This window comes from Styela clava, chromosome 3 (genome assembly GCF_964204865.1).
Source record: "Styela clava chromosome 3, kaStyClav1.hap1.2, whole genome shotgun sequence".
NCBI lineage: Eukaryota > Metazoa > Chordata > Ascidiacea > Stolidobranchia > Styelidae > Styela > Styela clava.
In genome coordinates, this window is record NC_135252.1 from 4024949 (window position 1) to 4048190 (window position 23242).

A 23242-nucleotide genomic window follows, 5' to 3' on the forward strand; every position below is an offset into this window, starting at 1 on the left:
GAATTGCAATCGCTTTAAAATAACAAAACTTGTTTCTTTATTACAATATAATGATATTAATGTTATTCGTGAGAAGATTTTAGAAGATTTTATGAAGATTACATCACATTGTGCTGAAAATACTGTTTTCTCTCGATTTCGTTAATAATATACAAAAATGTTACTATATTCAATTATTGCAGCCTGTTTGGTGTGGTCTAAATATAATTTTAACAGAATATGCATTTTTGTTTGAATAATTCATATGAATTTTATTTTTTAAAACGACATATATATTTAAAAAAATTTAAATTTGTAATTGTATCTCAATTTGATTACAATATTTATAGAATCTATTCTGAACTTTTATCAGTATATTGACTGATAAAATATATTGAAATACCTTATCGAATAATTTTCAATATACTTCTGAATTATTTATTGTATACTCGACCGTAAATATAAATTGTATTACAGTGACCAATGAATGAAGTAAATAAATGTATTTCATAACCAAAGCATTCAGATACGAAACACGAAAAACGTTTATGTCAATTTGATGCAATATATAATTGGAATAATTGAATTTATTGGAAGTATATTAATACGTAATTTTCTTAAATAACTCTTCAATTTGACAGTCATAAAGGTCACGCTATCTCGGATATTCCCATCTGTATATCGTGTCACATAAACGCCATCTTGAATACCATAATGTGACGATAAGTATGCAGTTTCGACCAAATTATTTTAATATTGCTCCAGATATCAAACCTTAAATATGGCAATTGTGTTGTATTTTATTTTTCTCTCAATGAATCATGGTTTCCATTGTGAATCATTGTTATATGGAAATACATTTGAATAATTTCATTGCATTGCAGCAACTTGAACGCGGAAATGAAAAATCACTGAATTGAAAAACGAAATAGAATATCAAAAAAAAATATTATATCATTATAACGAAAGTAATAGCGAGAGGAGAATTTTTCTTGTGCTGTTTCGATTTTGCAATAAGGGAGCTTTTAGTAATCACACACCAAGTAACAGCGTGCCTCAAAGTTTAGAGATATGTATATCCCAACACACTTTTATGTAGCCGCACCATGTATTGTCCTCAACTAAATTAAATAATTGGAATAACTTGAATGATAGATAAGGGGGAAGTCGGCATAAATTTTCAAAATTAGAGTACAAATACTCAAATCATAAAAATTTAAAGATAACCATCATTTAATAAATCTAACAACGGCATCTAGCAACTGATATGAAAATACTCATATTTTAACACACGTCATCTTTCTGTGTCATGCATATGATATAATATATTTTGAAAGAATATTTATTTACAAAATTAACAACAAAATAAGTTGACAGATGAAATAAAAAGATATTATTCAAAATAACTAAATACCCAATAATTGTTTATATTTATTCGTTGAACAAAACGTTAAATAATCTATGCTAATACAAGGTCGATGAAATTTGAACCCTTTTAAAACCAAGTCTAACATTTCCAATGTTGAATTCAACAATTTATTTTACAAAAATGAATAACATTTTACTGTAACCTATAGAAATACATACAACACATGGAAAACATTATTTTTAAAAAATACGCTGCAAACAACTTTGTCATGCACGAGACGAGAATTCAGTAAACACTGTTGAAATCTCAAGTCTTGGAACTTCGGAACGGCTTGAATGTTATATAATATTTAATATATTTCAGTTTACATTCAAACAATCCGAAGTTATTTTCTGCCGACAAAATGAGCAGTTAAATGATTGCATAATATTAAAGCGATTATATGTTATATAATTTTGTTTCCATTAGTGAGTGAATGCGCAATGGCCTTTTAATTTGACAAAACCAGAAAATATTTGTTCATCACCACAAAAATTGGTCTACGATTTTAATCATAAAATAAAAATAAAAAAATTAACTTTACGTCATCAAAAGAATGAATCCTCCTAAAACATGGTTCTGATTCTTTCAATATCAGCTGTTTTCTAATAAGTGACTTATTGTATAGAGCGCTCGTTACAACTATTGGTTTATTCAGAATTTGGAGAAAATGTATTTTTCTAATAATATCAAATTCTCTAAGTTACTCAATAAATTACCGACTTTCCAAAATGCTTTGAATTGTACTATATTATAAATGTATGTATAATTTATTAGTTCAGAAATAAAATATTATTTTTATCGAATTCGTGACTTATCCAAAATTGGTCAATCATAAATAACAATCACTATAAGAATAAAGAATATAATATATCATTATCATTTACAGATGATGTTCGTCGAGCACGAGTCTTTTATTTCAAATTAAGTTGATAGGATTTGATGAAAACACATTCTTGACCGATATCTCAATACATCTTCAAATACCTCCTTTATCCTTGAGCTGTAAAAATAATGAAAAGAGATAAGCAGGGGATATTGTTGAAACTTTATGTTGCTATAAATTTACGAGTTTAACACTAGGAACAAACCTTTGATTTCTTTGATGGTGACTTCAGCAGAGCAGGATGCTTCTCCGAGTTCGTTCGTAGCAGTAACTGTGTAAGTGCCGGCGTCATTCAGTCTTGCACGACGAATTTCAAGTTGTACGATTCCTGTTAATTAACAAAGACATATGAAAAGCTTCATATATTATATCATATTTATAAGTCATTCAATGTTCATGATTTTGAGTATTTCTAATCGCAATACTATTAATGTATAACCCCTTCAAACTCTGAGCGAAAGTGATCGCACTGCACTCGGAATAGGGGAATCTGGGGTTGTGTATATAATCACCCATACTGAGGAACAATTTATATCATCGGAATTTAATATGCAGACACTACAAAAACTACTCAATTAAGGCGTGAAGTCGATCTGTCTATCTATCTATGGCGTGATTGGAAAATTATTAAAATCTGTTCTAAAATTAGCAAATTCAACTTAAAGTCAAAATTACATTACAAACAGAAAATATAAATACTTATTCTAGTGGTCTGTAAACACCTACAACGAGCTATAAACAAAAATTCTGGTGTTACAGTGAGAGACAGCCTCTCAAACCTGCTTCACGCCAATTGAGATAAGCCTTGAAGTCAAAAACCCTTCTTTCAACAAAAAGTATAATATTTCAGAACAATTTTTCCTCTGTTAATAGGGGGGTCAATAAAAGGATATTTATCACTATAGTAAAATAGAAGTTAAGTTGAAAAACTTCCATAGTAACTATACATTTAGTCAATTCTGTCTTATTTAAGAGGGATACTGCTGACAATTACAAAGAAAGACATTTTTATTTGTAATGAAATAACTACACAATAACAAAATTCCTGTCAATTTACTGGTATATACTGTAAAATTTTATTAATAATATTTCAGGTTTAACAGTAGGTAATTATGCCAACCATCCGTGTTTGAAAGCGTACTCAAAAAAATGAAAAATAACCATAAATTCGTCAATAGTGCAGAAAATTTACTGACATTTCTAAGAGCAGATACCATTACATAGCAAGGGTCAAATCGGTATAAACTTTTGACCAGAAGTCACGGGAAAAAGCACATCACGTGACATAAACAGCACTTACCCATGGACTGAGTCAGCTTGTATTTAGGGTTATCAATGATTTCGATCTTGTTTTTAAACCAACGTATCTTGGGTCTAGGATTGCATTTCAGAGCACAGCTTAGTGTTCCGTTGTAGTTTTCAACAATTCTTCTGTTATTGAGAGTTTGAGTAAATTCTGGCTTCATTCTGAAATCCATTGCTGCGTATTCTGGCTTTTTGTACACGGTTTCTGTCAAATTCGTGTAGGATATTAATATTATGTTATATGTAAGGAAGGGGTAAAAATGAAGCAATAGTATGACATATGTTAATTACCCTGGACACTACGGAATATTTTATAACTTGAAACAGTTAATTGAATATCGTATCGCATAAGCTTTTGAAACATTAGTTTGACAAAAAAAAGAGTATCCATCGATATTGTTGTTTTGAATTTGCTTCTTCTGTGGGAAACCTAAAGTTCTTACTTTCTTTGGGGATATTTGCACTGTCCTTTGTTGCAGCTCCATCTCCGACACCGACTTCATTCATTGCTTTCACTCGGAAGAAATAATTATTTCCTAGGACCAGATCACTGACTTGGCATTGCTTGTGTCGGAGCTTGTCGTAAACAACAAACCTGAAAGAACATAAAGAATAATGTCAACAAACACGCTCAGTATTTTGTGGCGAACGCTTCTTATCTACTTTCAATGGTGAATATACATTGATTTGATAAAAAAGACATAACAAACAGTAGCATAACTGAAGGCAAATAAAAACACATTAATTGCACCAAATTGCTGTTGTATTTATTGCTACAACATACTTCATGCGTTATCTTTATATAATCGGAAATTGTTTCATTCAAGACAAAACACATTAATGCTTAAAATTAATCTACCGTTTCCGATATCAAATTATCCACGTACAATCATGTTATGTTAATGATTCGGGTATGGACTTAGTTTGGACAACCCTGATATAACTTTAATATTCAAATAAGTTTGATTGTTTGTTGTTATAGAAACAAGTATTCTTCTTCGACATCAACGCGGCGGGTATATTCAAACGATTTTCTGGAAATGGTTTATTTTGAGTGACTGGGATGCTACCGATTGTCAGCTTGTCACTTTGATGACAGTTAGATAATGGCTTTGAATGTTTTAACGATTTGATGCCTTCAGAACTTTGATTAATTGCTCCGATGCAAACCTCCGTAACCATCCTGCCCATAAAATATTTCATATTCGATGTGCAACTGTCAACCAAGTCAACCGAAATGCAAGGGCAAGTTTTAACGAAAACTTTCAGCGTTTCCAATATCAAAACCAAACTTGATAAAGCGTAAATTAATAACGTTGTGTTGGTTTGCTACTTTCAGAAGACGTAATGACACGTAAACCATGTGTATCCTTAACTTTAAAGCCATGTTATGTTTTATAAATCATTCCCCTTTCTCGTTTTTAATACAAACTCTGTGTACTAAACACCACGCACTTGACCATGCGTAAAACAGTCTGACATTACCCCAATATATTCGCACTTTTGCGGCAAATTTGTATTGTGTAAACCCGAACCAGCTGAAAACTACATAGATACATAATTTTTTACAACCGACATGTTAACTGAGAGTAAGGCCGTAGGCAATGGGCAACTTAGGAGATGATCAGTCCAAACAGGGAATAAACAGGTTTTAAAACAGAGAATATTCTATGTTCCTGGTCCATTAAACATATTACCCTTGTGCGGTTCAAAAATGGGAATTGACGTTGCATGATTTTCTCATTTCATTATCAACATACTCAGCTATACAAACAAAAACGTTTTTGATTTTCACTACACTAAAAATCTAGTTGTTATTTGCCAAGTTTCAGCATTTCAAGGCAATATTTTATCTTTCAGAAATGGGATTGCTTTAAGATTGAAAGTGTAATTCTCAGATGACATTATGTACTTTGTTGGATTATATTGTGATAAATAAGCTGACAAATGTATGTAAGAGTAAATATTGGAGAGAAAACCAAACCGCAAATTATTCAAAATCCCCCAAGCTGTTTAAACTAAACAACGCTATTTATATACACCAGAAAGAACAATTCACATTTCTGTGTGCAATTAATATGGGCCACTAATAGTGCGATATTATTGATAGCGCGATTCATTTATTGCTCATGCAAAACAATAAAACTACCTCATTGGATTATCCTCTGACAGAGTAAAATACAACTTACCAGTCTTCACTTCTGGCATCCCTCTTTTCAACCACATAGCCAATGATATCAGTGTTGCCAGAATCGCTCGGTTCTTCCCATTTGAGTGAAGCTGAATTCCCAAGCACTTCAACAAGTTTTACTTGTCGTGGTTTTGATGGGATATCTGTAAATAGGTTATGATTGCAGTCTACACTTTATCTTAAGACGTTTTTAGGCATAAACTTGATTAATTTTTTATATACCTAATGACTAATGAGAAGGTGAAAAAAATGCTGTACATCATATACCGGGAGAAATAGAAACATGGAAAATAAAATAAATAGATTAGCTTTGTGGCTGTACTGCAGATATGATACTTTGCAGGTGTTCAAACTCTCATAAATATACAGAATTTATTTATGAATTCAACGTTTCCAATTTTTTATTCAAACTTATTTTTGTTTTATTTTATAAATTATGATAGTTTTTCCAGTCATTTTTAAGGCATTTCCGATAGTCTCGATTGGACAATTTATTTGATGATCAAGAAGTCAAGTAGAAATTAGAGTAACTAGGGGACCAACAGATATAAATTAAGCTTAATTAGATAAAGAAAATCGACAATAAGATAATAGCTTACTATATCTTTCAAAATATTGCTATTTAACTCTAGAAAAAGCATAGAGTATGGATGGAATGACAGTGAAATATCATACCAATGACAGCAACATCAATGTGTGCTTTTACAATATCTTCCCCAACTTTCAATTCCAGTTGATAACGACCAGAATCCCATCGTTCAGCTTTTCTGATGAATAGCACTGTGGAGTCAGGAGAGTTACGTACGGCAACGTGTTCCTCCAAGGGTTTTTCGTCCATTGTCCATGTCAACACTGGTTTTGGTTTTCCCTGCAAAAAAACACGGAACAGTGATAAATTTATTATTTTGTGGAGCTGAATCGTTTGTATGAACTCAGTGTAAACACGCGTGGATGCATATAATTTTCTGTTCCGCATAGCCCGATTAAATATATTATAGTGCAGATAAGAAATGACCATAAGTTAGAAAGTTAGTTAATGGGGTATAGTATTGGGTTTGAGCGAGAAAGATTCACTATTGACGAGTTTAAATGACCTTCTAACCATTCTAAGTATATTGTATTATGTGCTATATTCGTGACGATACTTGCAATTCTATGTTGCGTGATAGTAATGTTTTCAAAATATTTGTAACAATAATACAATAATGCGAGCGGTAAGTAGGTTGAATTTTCACAAAATAACAATTTAAATTTTTTCCACGAACTTGGACATGCATTTTGCAAACTAGTAAGCATATAAAGCTATAAAGTTACACGTTTCGCATCATCTATTGCATTAAATCGCTATATTCCGTGAAAACTCTAAGTTATTTGATATTTTGATCCGAGACAAACATTGATGCGAGATCGAGATACCATACATCGTGAATGCTTTTCATGTTGTTGCTATAAATAAATTATATTAAATATAATATACCTGACAAACATGAAAATCATTGCTAAGTTTGAGTTCGCGATATTGTTTTGATCTAGTTTCATGCAGTTTGAATACCAGGGATATCCCCAACGAAATTGCTGACCTTCGGTATTTGTATCGAGTAGACTATTTTTTAAAGTAATGATAAAATGATATGACGGGGTTGCTATTCTGCTCTAACTCCCCTCATTGCAGGCCCTAGTTTTTGTAATTAAATTCCACCCACCCATAAGCCATAACCAATGTGAAAAAATATCATTATCACGAACATGTTTGAAATCATCTAAACAATTTCTAAAAAGCAAAATATGACAAAGATATTCAGATCTATGTGCATTTTACCAACTTGTTCCAGAGCAATAGATAGATATATATTTCATATATATTTCCCAAGACAAACAGTTTATAAACTTGACATACCTGATATGGCACATTGATATGAAGTTTACCGCCCACTTTTACTTTCACCGGTTTCAGATAAGGTCTTGGTAGAGATATCTTCGGTTCCTCTGTAAAATATCAAATTTCAAAATTATTTTATTTTTTTTATTTTTTTACAAATGCCGATAGACTATGTGATTTTGTTCACTTTTTGTTAATTTTTGAAAATTCAGAACATACAAAAAGATAGCTAATTTTGGAACATGAATGAACATGGAATCGATATTCTGACAAAAACCGTAGGAATGTTTCTGAAAGGCATTGTTAACATAATATGGTACTCTATTTTGTAACCGGTAAGATATTAATTAAAGTAAACAAGCAACCATTACATTCAATAGAATCTGCATATATTCAAAGTAGGTAAAATTGTAGCGCCCTATAATCAAATATATTCTTTCTAAATAGTGCAAACACACGTGCATGATGCCAACTTATGTAACCAATTTTCATTGCTCAGTGTTGTTTCAAGTCAAGAACATGTAATCCTAACTCAATCTCATACAAAATCTCGGTATGCACGTTACATAATATTTGAAGATTTTTACAGAGTCGAAAAATATGAATTGACCACAAAAGCATCGAGTTTCACTCTAAAACAACCTTTTAAAGTGCTATGTTTGTCTGTTTAAAACTTTCGTTTAATGTACCATTGATAACTCGTGCTGTTTCTGGCATAGTTTACTTTTCTACCTATTGCCTACAAAAATTTAGATAAATTGATTAAAATATGTCACGCAAGCCAGATGGTATTTGCACTTTAAAACTAATCAGGTATGCTGTAATTTTATCTGTAAATAAATATATATTGCTTTACAAAACACTAAAATAACACCAAATAAAATTAGAAATAATGACTCAGGCGAATCTCATATATAGCCTTTGACATTTTTGGTTAGTGAGATCATCTTAGAATGCAAGCACTCAGCATCTTTTCAACGAAAGTAGTCACCATTATTATATTATATAGTGCCATAAATCAAGATTTTGAGAGTTGAAAAAGCTCTCCTCTTATCCTACTCATAATACAAATATTAAAAAGTTAGGGAAAGACTACTTTATCTGTTTCATTATTGACTATGTTTTTATTTCACAAGAAAAAACCTTTTGCCATTTGAGCGTTTGAGAAGAAAAATGCACATAGACATACAGAACATATTTGATTTGCATGTTATAAATTGTAGAAACAACTATTCAATTACCCGCCGTGCGAAGGAGTCACCCGACGTTTTTTCAGTAGCCCTAGTTTTTTCTACCTCACAAATTTTCCCCATTAATTTGGAAAGCAATGGGAATACCCCATAACATTATGGCGTTATCACAAATTCGAAACTGAATAGTCGTGTCTGTTGTCAACCAAATTGACGTCATAGTTATTTGATTAAAATTATAAATAAATGATAATAATAGTATATTTATTGGGACTACGTTTCCATGTTAGTCATCTTTAATAGCCAATATCTGGCAAAATTAGGACTTTTGACGTGAGCTCAGATTTTATCTTACAAGCGGTTACTTACTTATCTTACAATTACGATTTAGACGCAAAAAATAAATGTTATTCTGCATTATATGCATGGCCTTACCCCGTTTCGTTTGTTTGCTTTTTGATAAAATCTACAATCTTTCTACGAAAATGCAATTTCCAACTTTTATCAGATGCATGACTTGATGTTTTAGTGCATCAAAACGGAAAGAGATCGTTATTATGTTATGTAAAGATTGTTCTAGAAGCCTATTCAAGATGATTTTTGAGTTTTAAGATAAGACTACTACATCGTCGCAAATCATGTGCGTAAATATTTACGTCATATCATCATATAATTAGTGAAAATTGCGAGAAGATGCAAAAGGCATGTTCCGGCAAACTCTGAAAAAACGACGTATCACTCATACGTTTACATTTATGCCTATAGTATAGAAAGTAATATAAATTTTAATTCTAGATAAAACATATATTCATTGCATTTGGTTGAATGGGAATGTAAATATGGGAAATATTCATTTATTGAACTATCCAAAATGTTAATGAAATATATTAGATTAATTTCAAGATTTTTTCTTTCTGTTTTATAGTTAATAAAAAAAAATCATAAATATTGCTTAACAACAATAACTAAAGTCATTACATGAGATAAATGCAAAAAAATATGATACGGTTTAATTATAGGACTATTACGTGTTGCTATATCTATACCATTAACATTTTTTCATTGTTATATGTTAATATTATGTAAAACCATGTCTGGAGTTGCAATCTTAAATATATTATAATTGGCCTATATGAAAGTTAGTGATGTACGATAAAATTGTCCTCGTCCCAGGTTTGTTAAATTACTCAAACTTAAAACAGCATAAGTATGTCAAGATCGGAACTGTCGATAGACCGGTCACGTCTTGTCTTGGGTTTGACTTTGACATCAAATTAATTCTTTGAGCACTGCGAGTTTTATAAATTTACTATGACGTTTACAAAAATGAAATTGAGTATTGTGTTATTCAATACTCCGATTAAAGAAGATTATAAAACACAAGCGTTTAGTGAAAACTCACAAGTTGTATACGAGATAATTAAAAAATGAACTTAAATGAAAAATAAAAAAGTGGAGCAAATGAAAAAAGATTTTGATAATCAATATTTTTTTGAATAAATGTGAACTTTGACAAAAATTAACTGTAAAAAAATTCGCAAGGGCATTTGTCAAATCTATACTTCTTAGGTCTTTATATTGGTATAACATTCTTGAAGAATGCTTCAAACGCTCGTGTTGAAATTTGAGTGATTTCAAAGTCAAATATCAAGTCAAGGCAAAGTTTGACTAGATTTTGTGATAAGATTTCTACAACAGGTATTTCAATCAAGCCCACAAAATAATCTCTGTTCTTTCTATACTTTCTGAGTTTCATGTACAACAACTCCATATATGCGCGTAGAATATAAGAAATATTTGAGATGTCAGTCCCAAAATGGCAGGGTTAATATTTTTAGTTGTCAATCGGCGCCGTCAGACATAATGCGATGCCAAATCGTGCGACGACCATCGAGATTCCCGAGTTCAAGAATATGATGAACTTTATAATGTAGTAATGATAGATGAGTGTAAGTGTCAAATTTAATGCGTGAATTCAAAACTAACAACCTCAAGTTATTTAGTTTTTATACAACTTGGAAAATTTCGGAAATGATTACAATCGGGTTATTGTATGAATGGAAATTCCGTTACGAGGTTAAAAATGAAAAAATCTGGAAAATAATTTACATTAATATGACGTTTTATGATTATCAAATTAGCTGTTGGGATACATCACTCAATAGGTACCTGTTGATTCCAATGTCGAACTGGACGAATACATACTATCGTTGAATTCGAAAGATCATTGATTTGGCGGTAAATGGTATATTCATTCAGATATTTTTAAGAAAAATGCCCATAAGGCATATTGTAAAAAGAACTTAAAAAAAATTCAAATGTTCTTCCATTGAATGTACCACGTTTATATACTAAACATTCCCAAATATTCATTTCATATCGTCTGATTTTCTCGTTTATAATACACTTTTATTAGATATCATGCATATCATGTTGGGAAAGTTTCTAATTCAAAACCTAATTCCGGATTGATGTTTATCAAACATTTCTAATTTTCTTGCGTCTGTTCACTTACGTCACAAATATTGCTTCCCAACTTTCGCTCACATTAATGCGATAAGAATATGATTTATATTATTTTATATACAAGTCATATTCTATTTATATAACATCGATGATCTGTAAGACCTATTTAGCTCCAAATAAAACATCGATTACGCCAATGGTGTGACAAGGGCGCGACCTGTTGAACGCTCATTATAGTGGAAACTGGGAAATATCCTAAATTTGATTCGCAACCTTAAATATTCTAAAGTTTTGGGACTGTGGTGTGCATACAAATGCAAGATTTGTACTAGTTATATCGGTATTAAAATAAAACGTCTTTGGGATATTGAAAAGTATAGTGAATTTACGAATAAATATTCGTGCCAAAAATGAATAGGTGTTTTTTGAAGTGGGAAACCGTGGCTTCGTCTTTTCATTCTTTTTATCACTTCAACTCTTGGTTGCAAAGTAAGAGCGCAATAATAATCGGACTATGTTCTTGCCCTCAACTTGATATATCTTTTTTTGAATTTCTCTCACAAACTTTCAACAATTTTTGATCGTAAAATTTTCATGTCCATTAGCGGGATATTTATTTATCTAAGACGATTTATCAAAATTTTCATCTCACTTACCAACGAGGAACGCACAAACGACGGGTCCTACTTCCGCGAAAGGGCTTGATCCCGCTTTGTTAACGGCACTCATTCGGAAACAGTATTTCTTGCACGTTTCCAGTTTTTCCAAGTTGATTTTGGTCAACTTATTGCTCAATAAACCTTTTTGTACAAGCTTCCATTCACCACCTTCGGCTGTTTTGAGTTGCATTTCCAGCTGGATTTAAAATTAAAATAACACATTAGTGGTGCCTCAATAAATAAAGTTGTTTAGGGCATTTGTATTGAATTATTATATATTGTTAAACAATCTAAATCTAGTCGTTTTATTGGTCTTCGATAATGATGCATATTCAGTCTATGCGTTACATAATATTCGAACAAATAAAAACTCATTGCTGCTATCATCGAAAGCCACCAGGGTAAAATTCCACTAGGGTGATGATATTATGAAATCAACATAGGCCAAATATTGCATATTTTGTGGACATAATTATGTATATATTTCAAGTTAACTACTATGTGGGCACCACGCTCTTTCAAACTACTTTTCAGATCGCTAGAAAAATTATGTCTCCAAGAATGACATATTGCCGTATTTATGCAAATAAATTCGACCGCGGTGGCGACCCCCGTTTTCAATGCTTCGATTTAATAACCGCTTATCCGTTCGCGGTTTCAAATATATTTCAAGTCTATCGTGGTAATTCGCTTCGAATATCTTCACAATATTTTGTTTTGTTCAGCTTGGTTGAAAATGAAAATATTTTATCTGAGGTGCCAACAATTTGGGCCTTTAGAAAATAAAAAGTGGTACCGTGTCAATCATGGATTGGATATAACTTGACTTTCAATATAATATTTAGTGGATCCATAAATGGCCCGGACCGGCATAGCAATTGAATTCATGGCATTGAAGCGTGAAAGTATTTAATAGGATTTTAACATATTTTATATCTTTAACACGATTATTTTAACAATCTATAAGCTTTAGAGATATACAATCATTCATCTTCTTCACGTCAAACCATTTTATGAAATATTTAAAACCGACACTGAAACGGCGCCAGAATAATGTCGCTCAACACTGACATATAGCGGATATATCGACATATAAACTACCTTGTAACCATCAAGTCCGGCTGCTCCAATTTCCATTGGAGGAATCCAAGATAACTCGATGCTGTCATCAGTAGTTGCAGACACCTTGAAGTTGGTTGGAACACTGCAGGGAGCTATAAATAAATAATAAAAATGATTGAATATTTGGGATTTCTGAAAATGACATATACATAAAAATAATATCATGCAATGGCGATGCATCCGATATAGTAACGCAACGATGATCCAAAGATTGAGCTTGTCGTATGAATAATCTTATTTACCATATCAATGTTATTTTGAATTTTAGATATAAAACTACTTCCATACAAATTGTTTTAAAACTTTGCCCACGATTAAATCTTTAAGAAAAATAACCCGAATTCAAAATGATTGAATTAATTATAAAGGACGCACCGCCATGTATCGGACTGACGATCCAAATATCATTCATCGTAACGCATCTGAAAGCACGCATATTGGGACCATTGTTGCTCTTTGAACAGAGTTTAAAATTGGTGGCTGTAGTAACAGACAAAAATACTTTACCGAATGTTCTTCTTTCTCGAGCACGTGGCCCTCGCGCTGAACCTTTGTTACTCGCGATTTACTATTTGATAAACGTAGTTATGTAATCTCGACGTAATAGAAAAAATGGGGATAAATTTTAATTGTTAAATTCGGTGGATTTGCAAAGTTTAATAAAGTTGTTACAAATATTTCTTATATTAAATCAATTTAAGATTTTCCATCATCAAAACAATTTCTTGTAAATTTGGGAACTTATAAATCATGCTGATAGTTTTTCGACTGATTTAGACCAATCGCATCCTTTCTTTCGCGAAAAATGGATACATATATTTATCATGCATAGAAAATAGATTCGTAATGTTTTCCAATACCATACGTCATAAATCGTGTATAAAAAGCGCGAGTGTGACGTCAAGTGATCATATAAAAGGCGTGTGGGAGATAAAATATGATAAAAGATAAGATAACTTGAGTAAAAACACACAAAATCGTAAAAAATGAGGTGGGATAAATAGACACATTGTTACAAATTCCGATTAACGTGTCGATAAGAGTGTACTGAAAGATATGGCAAGAGATGTGATTAACCCACAAACTATCATTGGTATTTGGCTGTATGAAAACAGCGACTAAAATATTTGGATGTTTTCTATTTTTTGATCACACTGAGCAAAACGCAGGCCACCGATGAATGTTGGATACAAAAGAATTTTTGAGCGTTAAAGCAATTATCATTGAAGATATCGTAGATAAAGTTTTTGCACAATGCAATGTCATTTTAAATCATTAATCACAGTTGTTTACTATATGTCAGAAAATGTTTGTGTGTGCTGGGTAATTATTGTTAGGTTATGCAGTGTAGAAGAGAAAGCGTAAATGACTAGAGACGATCTTTTTTCGTGAAATGATTGCGTTGACAAATGTATTATATTAATTAATGAATAAAAGGAACCAAAGAACAGTTGTTAAATATTCAATACATTGAATTTATTTACCCAGGGGTGTAAACGGTAAGCTTGGTTTGCTAGGCTCGCTGAGTCCGACTGCGTTCGCGGCGAGAATTCGAATCTGGTATTCAATGCCTTCAATCATACGACGAGCTTCGTAATCGGTACATTCAATTGGTGCTGCGTTCAGACGAATCCATCTTTCTGACTGAGTCTTCTTGCGTTCAATTACGTATCCTGATATAAAGAAGTTTCTTTTTATTCACTCGAACAAGGCGTTGAGAAAGAATTAACAAAGATTCTTTATTCAAATTTTGAAAACAGCATTGCTTACAGCCACAAAGTTTCATTATACTCTGGATTAGTTAGTTAATGTTCGGTAATTCATTGCGTGGCCGATTGTTTTTAAATCACCAAAATGAGGAATAAACCATCTTACAAATTCCTCAATAGTTCCACGATCTTACCCTTGATTGGACATCCTGCATTTTCACCAGGCTCTTTCCATTCAACTTGGCAGGTTTCTGCGGTGACATTCGAGATGACCGGAGTTGTTGGAGTTGCAGGCACATCTGCAGAATAATTTAGATAAAAATATGTTAGAATTGTTTACGAGAATAACATTTGTTAACCCTGCTAAAACGCTCAACAAGCGTACCAAAGAAACAATTGATACTTTTTCATGGAATTTCCATGAATATATATTAATTATCTAGCTTACGTCATTTCCGATTTCACATAATTGTAAAATAGATTAATTCTTATCACAAAATTATCAAAAAATATAATTTTGTTCGGTTATTCGACTTCATAACCTCATGATTGGCTTAATAATCGTTGTATTGTGCAATTCCGTTAGATTTGAGGCCGCGATGACATTTAAAGTTATTATCTTTTTACATGATAAATGAAACGGAATACCAGTAGCATTCAAGTTTATCTCATTCCCACATATCATATACTGTACCACAAGTTTGACATATTACGAAATTCGGTAATAAAAACGTAAAACACGATCTCGATTCGACACGAGATATTTGCATAAACTGAGACAGAGTTTACCTTTCTGTTATTTTGATATCAACAAACACATTAGTAACACCTGTTGTTTTTGACGCAAAGTGTCATATAATATAAAATTTAATTTTCAATAAAATGCTTCATTCTTCGTAAGCGGCATTTTTAAATGTAAAAATCTAAGCGTATTTCAAAAGAACCAAATATAGAGTGAATGAATTTCTGGAAATGATTCAAAATCAACCGAATCAGATTCGTTTCAATCTATAATTGAACCACAGAGCATTAACATAAAATATCAAAAATTTTAGAACGTAAGAGTGAGATTGATGTGTGAGATAACAAAGTGTTGTGACAATTTCAACATGCAAACTTGGCATCAATAAATACACAAAAACACTCTATGTAAGCTGTTACACGAGTCAAGAGGTTTACAAACATCGCTTCAAATTAGTGACCAAGAAGAGTACGTTTTAGTTGGGATCTTACAGTGAAGATTTATCACGCAATATATATATAGAACAAGTTTTTTCAACAAGTCTTTACCCCCCTACGATGAACGGGTTAAATTTCATTTGTGGGTAAAAAAAATTAGCATCGAAGCATGCTTTAACTGTAGTCATGTAAACTCGACGTGAATATGAAAAATTTGAGGATAAATTTTAATTGTTTAATCTGTAAGGAGATAAATGAAAGAATAATTGTTGAGAACCACTGATGCAAAAACTTAATTTGTTTCACTACATCAGCGTAATTATAATGACTTGGTCCAAGATGACATCGATTAACAAACTTGAGTGAATATGTATCACTTTCAGGTTGATTTCGACAAAAAGAGTTTAAAACAAACAAATCTCACCAACTATCTTTAATAAAAATTCAAACTCTTGTCTACGGATGTATTCAGAATCAGTGCCTTCTTGGTCCGACTTATCCCAAGTCAGTACGCAGGTATATAGACCACTGTCAGAAATCTTTGCACCAAGAATCTCCATGTATGTGATCTGGTGTTCTGCGCTGGTGTTAGACCAAATTCTTTTACCGGTTGAAGGAATAGTTTCAGTGGGGCCATCCTGTGAAAGTGCAAATGTGAGAAAGTGCTATGTGAATCAGTGCTTAGCGTGAACTTAGTATCAGTCAGAAAATCGTGTCATTCGTGATTAAAAAATCATATTTATACATATTTGCATACCGCCCTAGCAAGATAATAAATTTCGGTGAGTCAAGAGTTATAGTGTGAAGTAATATTGGATTGGCTTGACGAAAATCACACAGATTTATAAACATCTCAAGAAAAAAACGACCTTTCTTTTTTGTAATATTTTTTGCTCATAAATTTAGAAAATATTTCACCACAGAAATACGCCGACAGGGTGGCATAGATAAAGGTAGCACTAGTTACCGCGTAATACAGCCTAGCATGTTACGTAAACGAAATTCTTTTCTTGTGACAAGTAATAACAGATAAATTGACGATTAGATTTCAAAGCAAGTATATGACAGCGCTGATACAGTATTTCATATTAATATCAATCATATGGTCGGTACATTGAAAACCCGAAAAACATGAAAAGTTCATATCAACTAATATAAAACGTTTTTAAATTTTGCAAATAGTGATTTGACTTCAGTGTGACAACATGCTCATAACCGTGGAGTGCCCTCCCACCTATTACTCTGACAGTGAATATGGCAGTTTCACAGCCTTCCTCGCTTGAAAGATTCAAAGTATATTCGCCAGAATCATTTCTTCTACATTTATCAATAATTAATGTAGTTTTCGAGCCATTTTGGGAGTCAATAACTCTAACTCGGTTTTTTGTGTCTTCTTCAATAACCTGCATGACGTTTCCAGTTCTTTTAGTAAAATTTGGCATTGTGCAATATATAATGTAATAAACATATTAACAACATAATCTTTTTATTTTCTTTTGTTTATAACAAACTTTTATTTTTTATTCAATTAAGTAAATAATTAATTGAAGTTTTATTTTATTTTAAACTCTTTATTGAGTTAAATTCAACAAAAGTGAAAGTGACGTCGTTCGTGCTAAAAAGGAGCTAAAATTTGATAGACTACTGCAGAGACTTGCCTATATCAATTTGTCAGTATATTTTAGTATTTGAGGATAAACGTTATTTTATCAATACCTGTACGAGTCAGGAAGCATATAATTTATTTTCATTTTATTTATGGACATATCGAGTCTCACAGCGTTACTACCACGAGTTCCAACGAGTTTTACTACGTGTTTTAACACTATACTGCCATCTGGCGAGTAAACCAAAAATAATACCGCTTACCTTGGGTCCCTTTTTCCATTCTGGAACAGGAGCTGGTTCTCCCGATATCGGAATGTCGAGCTTAATTTTATTTCCTGCTCGGACAACAATGGCTCGGTCTTTTTGAGAATTGTCAAGAAAAATTTTTGGTGGTACTGAGAAGAAATGAAACATTTATATATATATATGAAAAGTACCAAATGCTCTGCGCCAAATGCTAACTAGAATAACAATTAGCCAAAGCAAATCGGCATGTTGATAATAATAATAGCACCTAGTATAATCAAATTTTATTTAAAAAATGGTTTGAATACGTACCTTTCTTTTTTTCGACTACGATATGTCCGCCTGTCAATTCCAATGCAGCAGTTATAGAACTAGTTACAGATCCTTCCGTTGCAAAGGAATATTCTCCTTGATCATTGTCATTTACTTTTGAAATTGTGAGTATGCGTGATTTCTTGTCCTATTCAATTGTAACAATATTCATTTAACTCCACTCGTAGGAATAAATTTGAATGTTTAAATGAGTAAATGTTCTAATCGTAAAAGTATTTAATAAGTGTTAAAACATTCTTACCTCAATGATCTTGATTCTATCATCAGCAACAATTGGTTTGCCATCTTTTAACCACTGTCCTTTCACAGCTTCATCTGATACTTGACAAGCAAATTCAGCAGTATCTTTGAAGTTAACCTGAAAAATGCAACTACGATTAAAAATATGAAATTCATGGGTCCAAGATAATTATTCATAGTGATTTTGAAAAACTAAAAATATTGATCTATTTTATTTTGTCTTTGTAAATTAGCTGCCATTCAGCCAATTCTAGCTCATTCAATTTTAGCCCCTAGTATATGTCCTGGATTCTAGATACCTTCAAGTCAGAAAAAGATTGGGTGATTTGAGAAGTTTCTTGGACGACGATTTCTGCACAAGATTGAGCCCCGTTGGTAACAATTTGATAAAAACCTTCATCATCAGTTGAAATCTAAAAATAAATGTGAATTCATTTATATTCTTGAATATATATTAAAAAGTTATGTTGTATATTAAAGTAGAAATAATAAGTACCTTTTTAACGTTAAAAGTAACTTTGACTCCTTCTTTCTTGATGTTGTATTTCTCTCCTTGTTCTATTTGAGATCCGTCTTTCAGAATTCTGAATTTTCCATTTTCGTTGGATAGCTGGCAACAGAAAAATAAAATTATGATATGTAACATTAACGAAACAGATATATTTATATCGTAAACAACTGAAAATTCACATGCAAAGATTGATAACGAGATAATTAAGACGAGTAGATAATTCAAATTCTCATATTTTAAAATGAATTTGCGTCGGAATGGTACATCCCAAAACTTTTTTAAAATTAAAATATAGAGAATATGGCAAAATTGTAACAATCAACTCACTTCACAATTGAATTCAGCATCTTCACCCTCTTTGACTTGAATATCTTCAAGTCCTTTCGTGATAGTTACAGGGTGTTCTGTAAAGTCAAAATTCATTTTACTTGCGATTTTCACACAATTACTAACTATTAAAAACTTAACAACTTTAATAATAACTGTGATATTTTCTCTTATATTTTCCTTTCTACAAAGAAGGAAAATTTTGTGAATAGAGTAAAATACCTCGAACAAATAGTTCACATGTTGTGACGTCCTTTCCTACAACGCAAGAATATGCAGAATCGTCTGACAAGACAGTTTGGTCGATGATCAAAGTTCGTTTGTTTTCTGAAAATATTATTTAGACATTGATCAATATGGCAGCAAACGTTTTCGATGATTTTAATGAATTTTGGACATCCCACAAAAACCCACCTTTAGTCATTATCTGAAAATGTTTGCTTGCTTCAATATTTTCTCCATTTTTCTGCCATTTTACTGTCATCTGCTCATTTGCAACTTCTGCCTCAAGCACAACTTTTTCTCCAATGGTGCACGCAATGGTTTCTGGCAATTTCTTGGAAAATGCTATAAAATAAATTCACTTCATCAGCTCAACAGCTTGAATAATCTATTTATATATGTCTTAGATCCTATTTTAATACCAAATTCGTATTTCAATATTTCAAATATTTAATTCAAATGGCCATATAATAATTTATCATAATTTTGCTAATGTATTTCCTAATTTTGTAATCTCATTCCAAAATATACATATATATACTAAGTTATTGATCATATGATATCGAAATTAGATATGAGATGGACAGGACTTATATTTCTGTTCGTACAAGTTGCTTTCTGCGTTTCTCGTTTCTTCGTATTTGACAATCTTCTCAACATCGCTCTCATGTCAACAATTCCAAACTTGAAAGCAATTGCTTCATATTCACGAGATGACGCACTTTTCAAAAGAGACCATACGTCCCATTCACCAGATTCTTCCTCTTTTCTGTATTTCTCTCTATAAAATCACGTAAAATCAATGTTTACTTTTAACAAAGATTTGTATAAATAAGAAAAGTAGACGAGGGTGGTAAAATCGACTCTAAGAGGTATTTCATTCTATTTTCATTGCTATTAATTTTGAATTACTGAAATATCATATTTATTACTTACACTTTCTTCAGTCTGTTGCGAAAATCAACATCTTTCTCCAATTCTTTTTCATCCCTGAATGCATAAGTAATCAATAATTAGTTGAAGATTTAACTATTTATAGTATTATTCAAACTCATGTCAAATGATAGATACAAATCTGATATTATAATCACTCACGGTACATATCCCTTTTTGATTTCAATTTTCTTTTCTTCCACGACTGGAGCTGAAATATTAAGAATTTTATGATTGAAAAATTTTCATAAAGACAAATATAACGGTACTGTGGATCAGTAGATATAGCGTGTGCGTGAGTTTTAATGAGTAGAATAAAATATACAAATCATGTTCTAGGGTGGTAAAAAATAAAGCAGGTTTTTAGTCAAACAATGACACTGATGATAGAAAACACACTGAAATAACGTAAACCAAAAATGGTTTGTAAATTACGATTCTGTTGCATTTGTTGCATTCTAATGGTGTGAGTAAGTAGTACTGTGCTGGCTCTAAATGCGCATAAGGCGTTCAAAAGCGTTTAGCTATCAAACATTCCAATATTTTTGCAGTTCTTACTCAGTTATAATATGTATAGCAGAGCAGAATAAACTCATATATGTACTCATTGTGCATACGACATTAACTGGTCGCAGTGTTAACGTTTGTTAAAGCAACAAAGTTTTTTGCGCCAAGATACGTAAATATTTGTTTTCAGTGCGAAATAAGCGATGTTTGTTTGAGAGTGATGACCTTGGAGAGAGATTGATTGTGTAACAAAATGCGGATAGAAAATTATACAATTTGAGCCACTAGTAATTTGATTGCTGCTGAATTATAATTAGTTAGTGCAAGTTGTCTGTTTTAGTGCTGACTCACGACCAACAAATACATTGAAAGAGCATTCTTCGTCGCCAGCCTGACCAGACACTTTAAGTCTGTAGTTGCCAGTATCACTCTGTTTTGGCATTTTGAATTTCAAAAACTGTTCACCAGTTCTCTCGTTCTCAAATATATCGAGTCTGTCTCCCTTTGACAGAGTGTTCCATTTTCCCTTTATCCAGGTAACTTTAATCTTGTGTATGACGTCACCGCCAACGATTTTGGCGCGAACTGTCACTTCTCGACCTTTCGTCGCCCAAATGATGAAAATTAACACCAAATGAACAATGCGTATGAATGTGTTACAAACTATTATGTGTTAAACGATTATTAATACAAAGCACATGGATATCATATATCTAGGTTATTATAACCACGGATATAATGTGCTTCGCGACGATGACATTTTGTAGATAAGAACTGTTTTGAAATCAGATTAATAGCAAACTTATTTCACCTTATCTCGTATTCAATATAATTCTAATTGCCATAGAACAAATGCATTTCTCATATAAATTAGCATAATACTATGCGCTTAGACATTGATGAAACTGTTTCATTAAATTTTCCATTAACCAAGTATTACCTTCTGTCGTTTCTACATCTTTCGGCTTCTCAGCAATAACTTCTTCTCCTGAAAATTGAAAATGAAATAATGTTTGAATAGGGTCCACAAAAATGGAATCGCGAACGTTACAATAAATCCAAATTAGATATTATCTCATTATATGCAAGTAGAGGTGGGTAATTCAAAACTGCGATTCTTATGTTAGGTATTACCATTTTGAGACAAATTTTAAAAACAGGTCAACAGTCATATTACTTAAAAATCACCATAAACGCTAGAAGAACGCTATAACAAATGATAAAGACAATTTACCTCACGACAATGTTCATTTTTTAAAATTGAAAAATTATGTTTTACAAAATATGTTATAGTTTGTGTTATTTTTCTAAAACATGTTAGATAAACATATAGATTTGTTCAATAAACGTACGTAGAGCATTTGTAAAATTCAAACAAAAAATTTGAATATTCTTTTCAACTGTACTTATTACTAACGATAATAATAATAAAAATAAATATTTACTGGGAGTGGCTGGTTCCACAGCAGCAGCTGGTTCAGTTGGAGGTGGAGCAACAGGTTCCTCTTTTGGTGAATTTTCTTTTGGAATATCCTTTTCTTTTTTCTCTGTTTTATTTTTTGTTTCCGCGGGTTTAGTTTCTTCGGCTTTTGGGTCTTCCTTCTTCTTCTTGACAACTTTTTTGACGACCTTCTTCTTGACTATCTTTTTAGGCTCTATAATGAAATATATAAACGATTGTGAAGAGCGTTTCCGGTATTTTTTGTTTTAATGATACATTGATGTATTCCTAAATTAATTTTGTCAAAAATACATTGGAGTGGCTTTATTTTGGCCAGGCAAGACTGCTATTAACCTACTCAACAAATTGATATTAAATTCTATACTCCAACGTCTAAAAATTGGTTTTGTGCTAAATAGGATGTTTTGCAATCTCAGAATTTGGTAGATCTTTGAATTGTTTTGTTGATAAACGAACTACTTACAACTGTCATAAAGGAAGGTTGAAAAAAATCTATTATCATCTTAGATAAGATTTAGCCACATCGTAGCAGTTATAGAAAGAGGAAAGGGCAGAGGCAATTTTATAGCATGTATTAATTAACAACTTAATAGAACGAGCAATAGAATAGAAATTTGTAAAATTAGAAAATGATATGAAATACAGAAAGCTTACCTGTTCCTGGTGCAGCAGGCATTTTTGGTTTTCAGTCAACGATTAAAATATAATAGGAATCTGTTGATTCAATAAATATAAATCTTCTTAAATAAGCTTGCTAGCATGGAATAAAATCCAGTTGGAAAACTGAGACGAAACTGAGCCTGGCGATTTTATTCATTTATTTTCATTTCCAACTTACGTAGAAATTTGAAGTTTGTGTTGAAATAAATTTTAAATATAT

At 31.8% G+C, this 23242-nt stretch overlaps 1 protein-coding gene across 2 annotated transcripts; it reads right to left on the reverse strand.

The window, feature by feature from the left end:
- Positions 1–403: 403 nt before the first annotated feature.
- LOC120342588 (myosin-binding protein C, cardiac-type-like) lies at positions 404–23176 on the reverse strand. Of its 2 annotated transcripts, XM_078110713.1 has the most exons (27): positions 23017–23176; positions 22346–22555; positions 21841–21888; positions 20556–20604; positions 20397–20450; positions 20069–20241; positions 19653–19805; positions 19461–19565; positions 19239–19315; positions 18897–19010; positions 18700–18813; positions 18402–18518; positions 18140–18287; positions 17843–17976; positions 16398–16611; positions 14989–15093; positions 14570–14758; positions 13065–13177; positions 11961–12159; positions 7667–7755; positions 6445–6637; positions 5768–5912; positions 4022–4173; positions 3574–3783; positions 2479–2601; positions 2377–2390; positions 404–2336 (listed from the first exon to the last, which is right to left on the reverse strand). In XM_078110713.1, the coding sequence occupies exons 1-26, from the start codon at positions 23036–23038 to the stop codon at positions 2380–2382; spliced, it is 3261 nt and encodes a 1086-aa protein (XP_077966839.1). In that variant the 5' UTR covers positions 23039–23176; the 3' UTR covers positions 404–2336; positions 2377–2379. The 2 variants fall into 2 exon arrangements, with proteins under 2 accessions (XP_077966839.1, XP_039267422.2); XM_039411488.2 differs by having other exon boundaries at positions 404–2390.
- Between the last annotated feature and the right edge of the window lie 66 nt (positions 23177–23242).

Excerpts from the sequence above, each read along its gene's own strand:
- LOC120342588 (XM_078110713.1), bottom strand. The coding sequence starts at position 23,038 with ATGCCTGCTGCACCAGGAACAG. Across the intron at positions 18,519-18,699 it reads AATCTTTTTCTGACTTGAAG|GTTAACTTCAAAGATACTGC; the intron begins GTATCTAGAATC and ends TGCATTTTTCAG. Across the intron at positions 3,784-4,021 it reads TGCAAATATCCCCAAAGAAA|AAACCGTGTACAAAAAGCCA; the intron begins GTAAGAACTTTA and ends CGAATTTGACAG.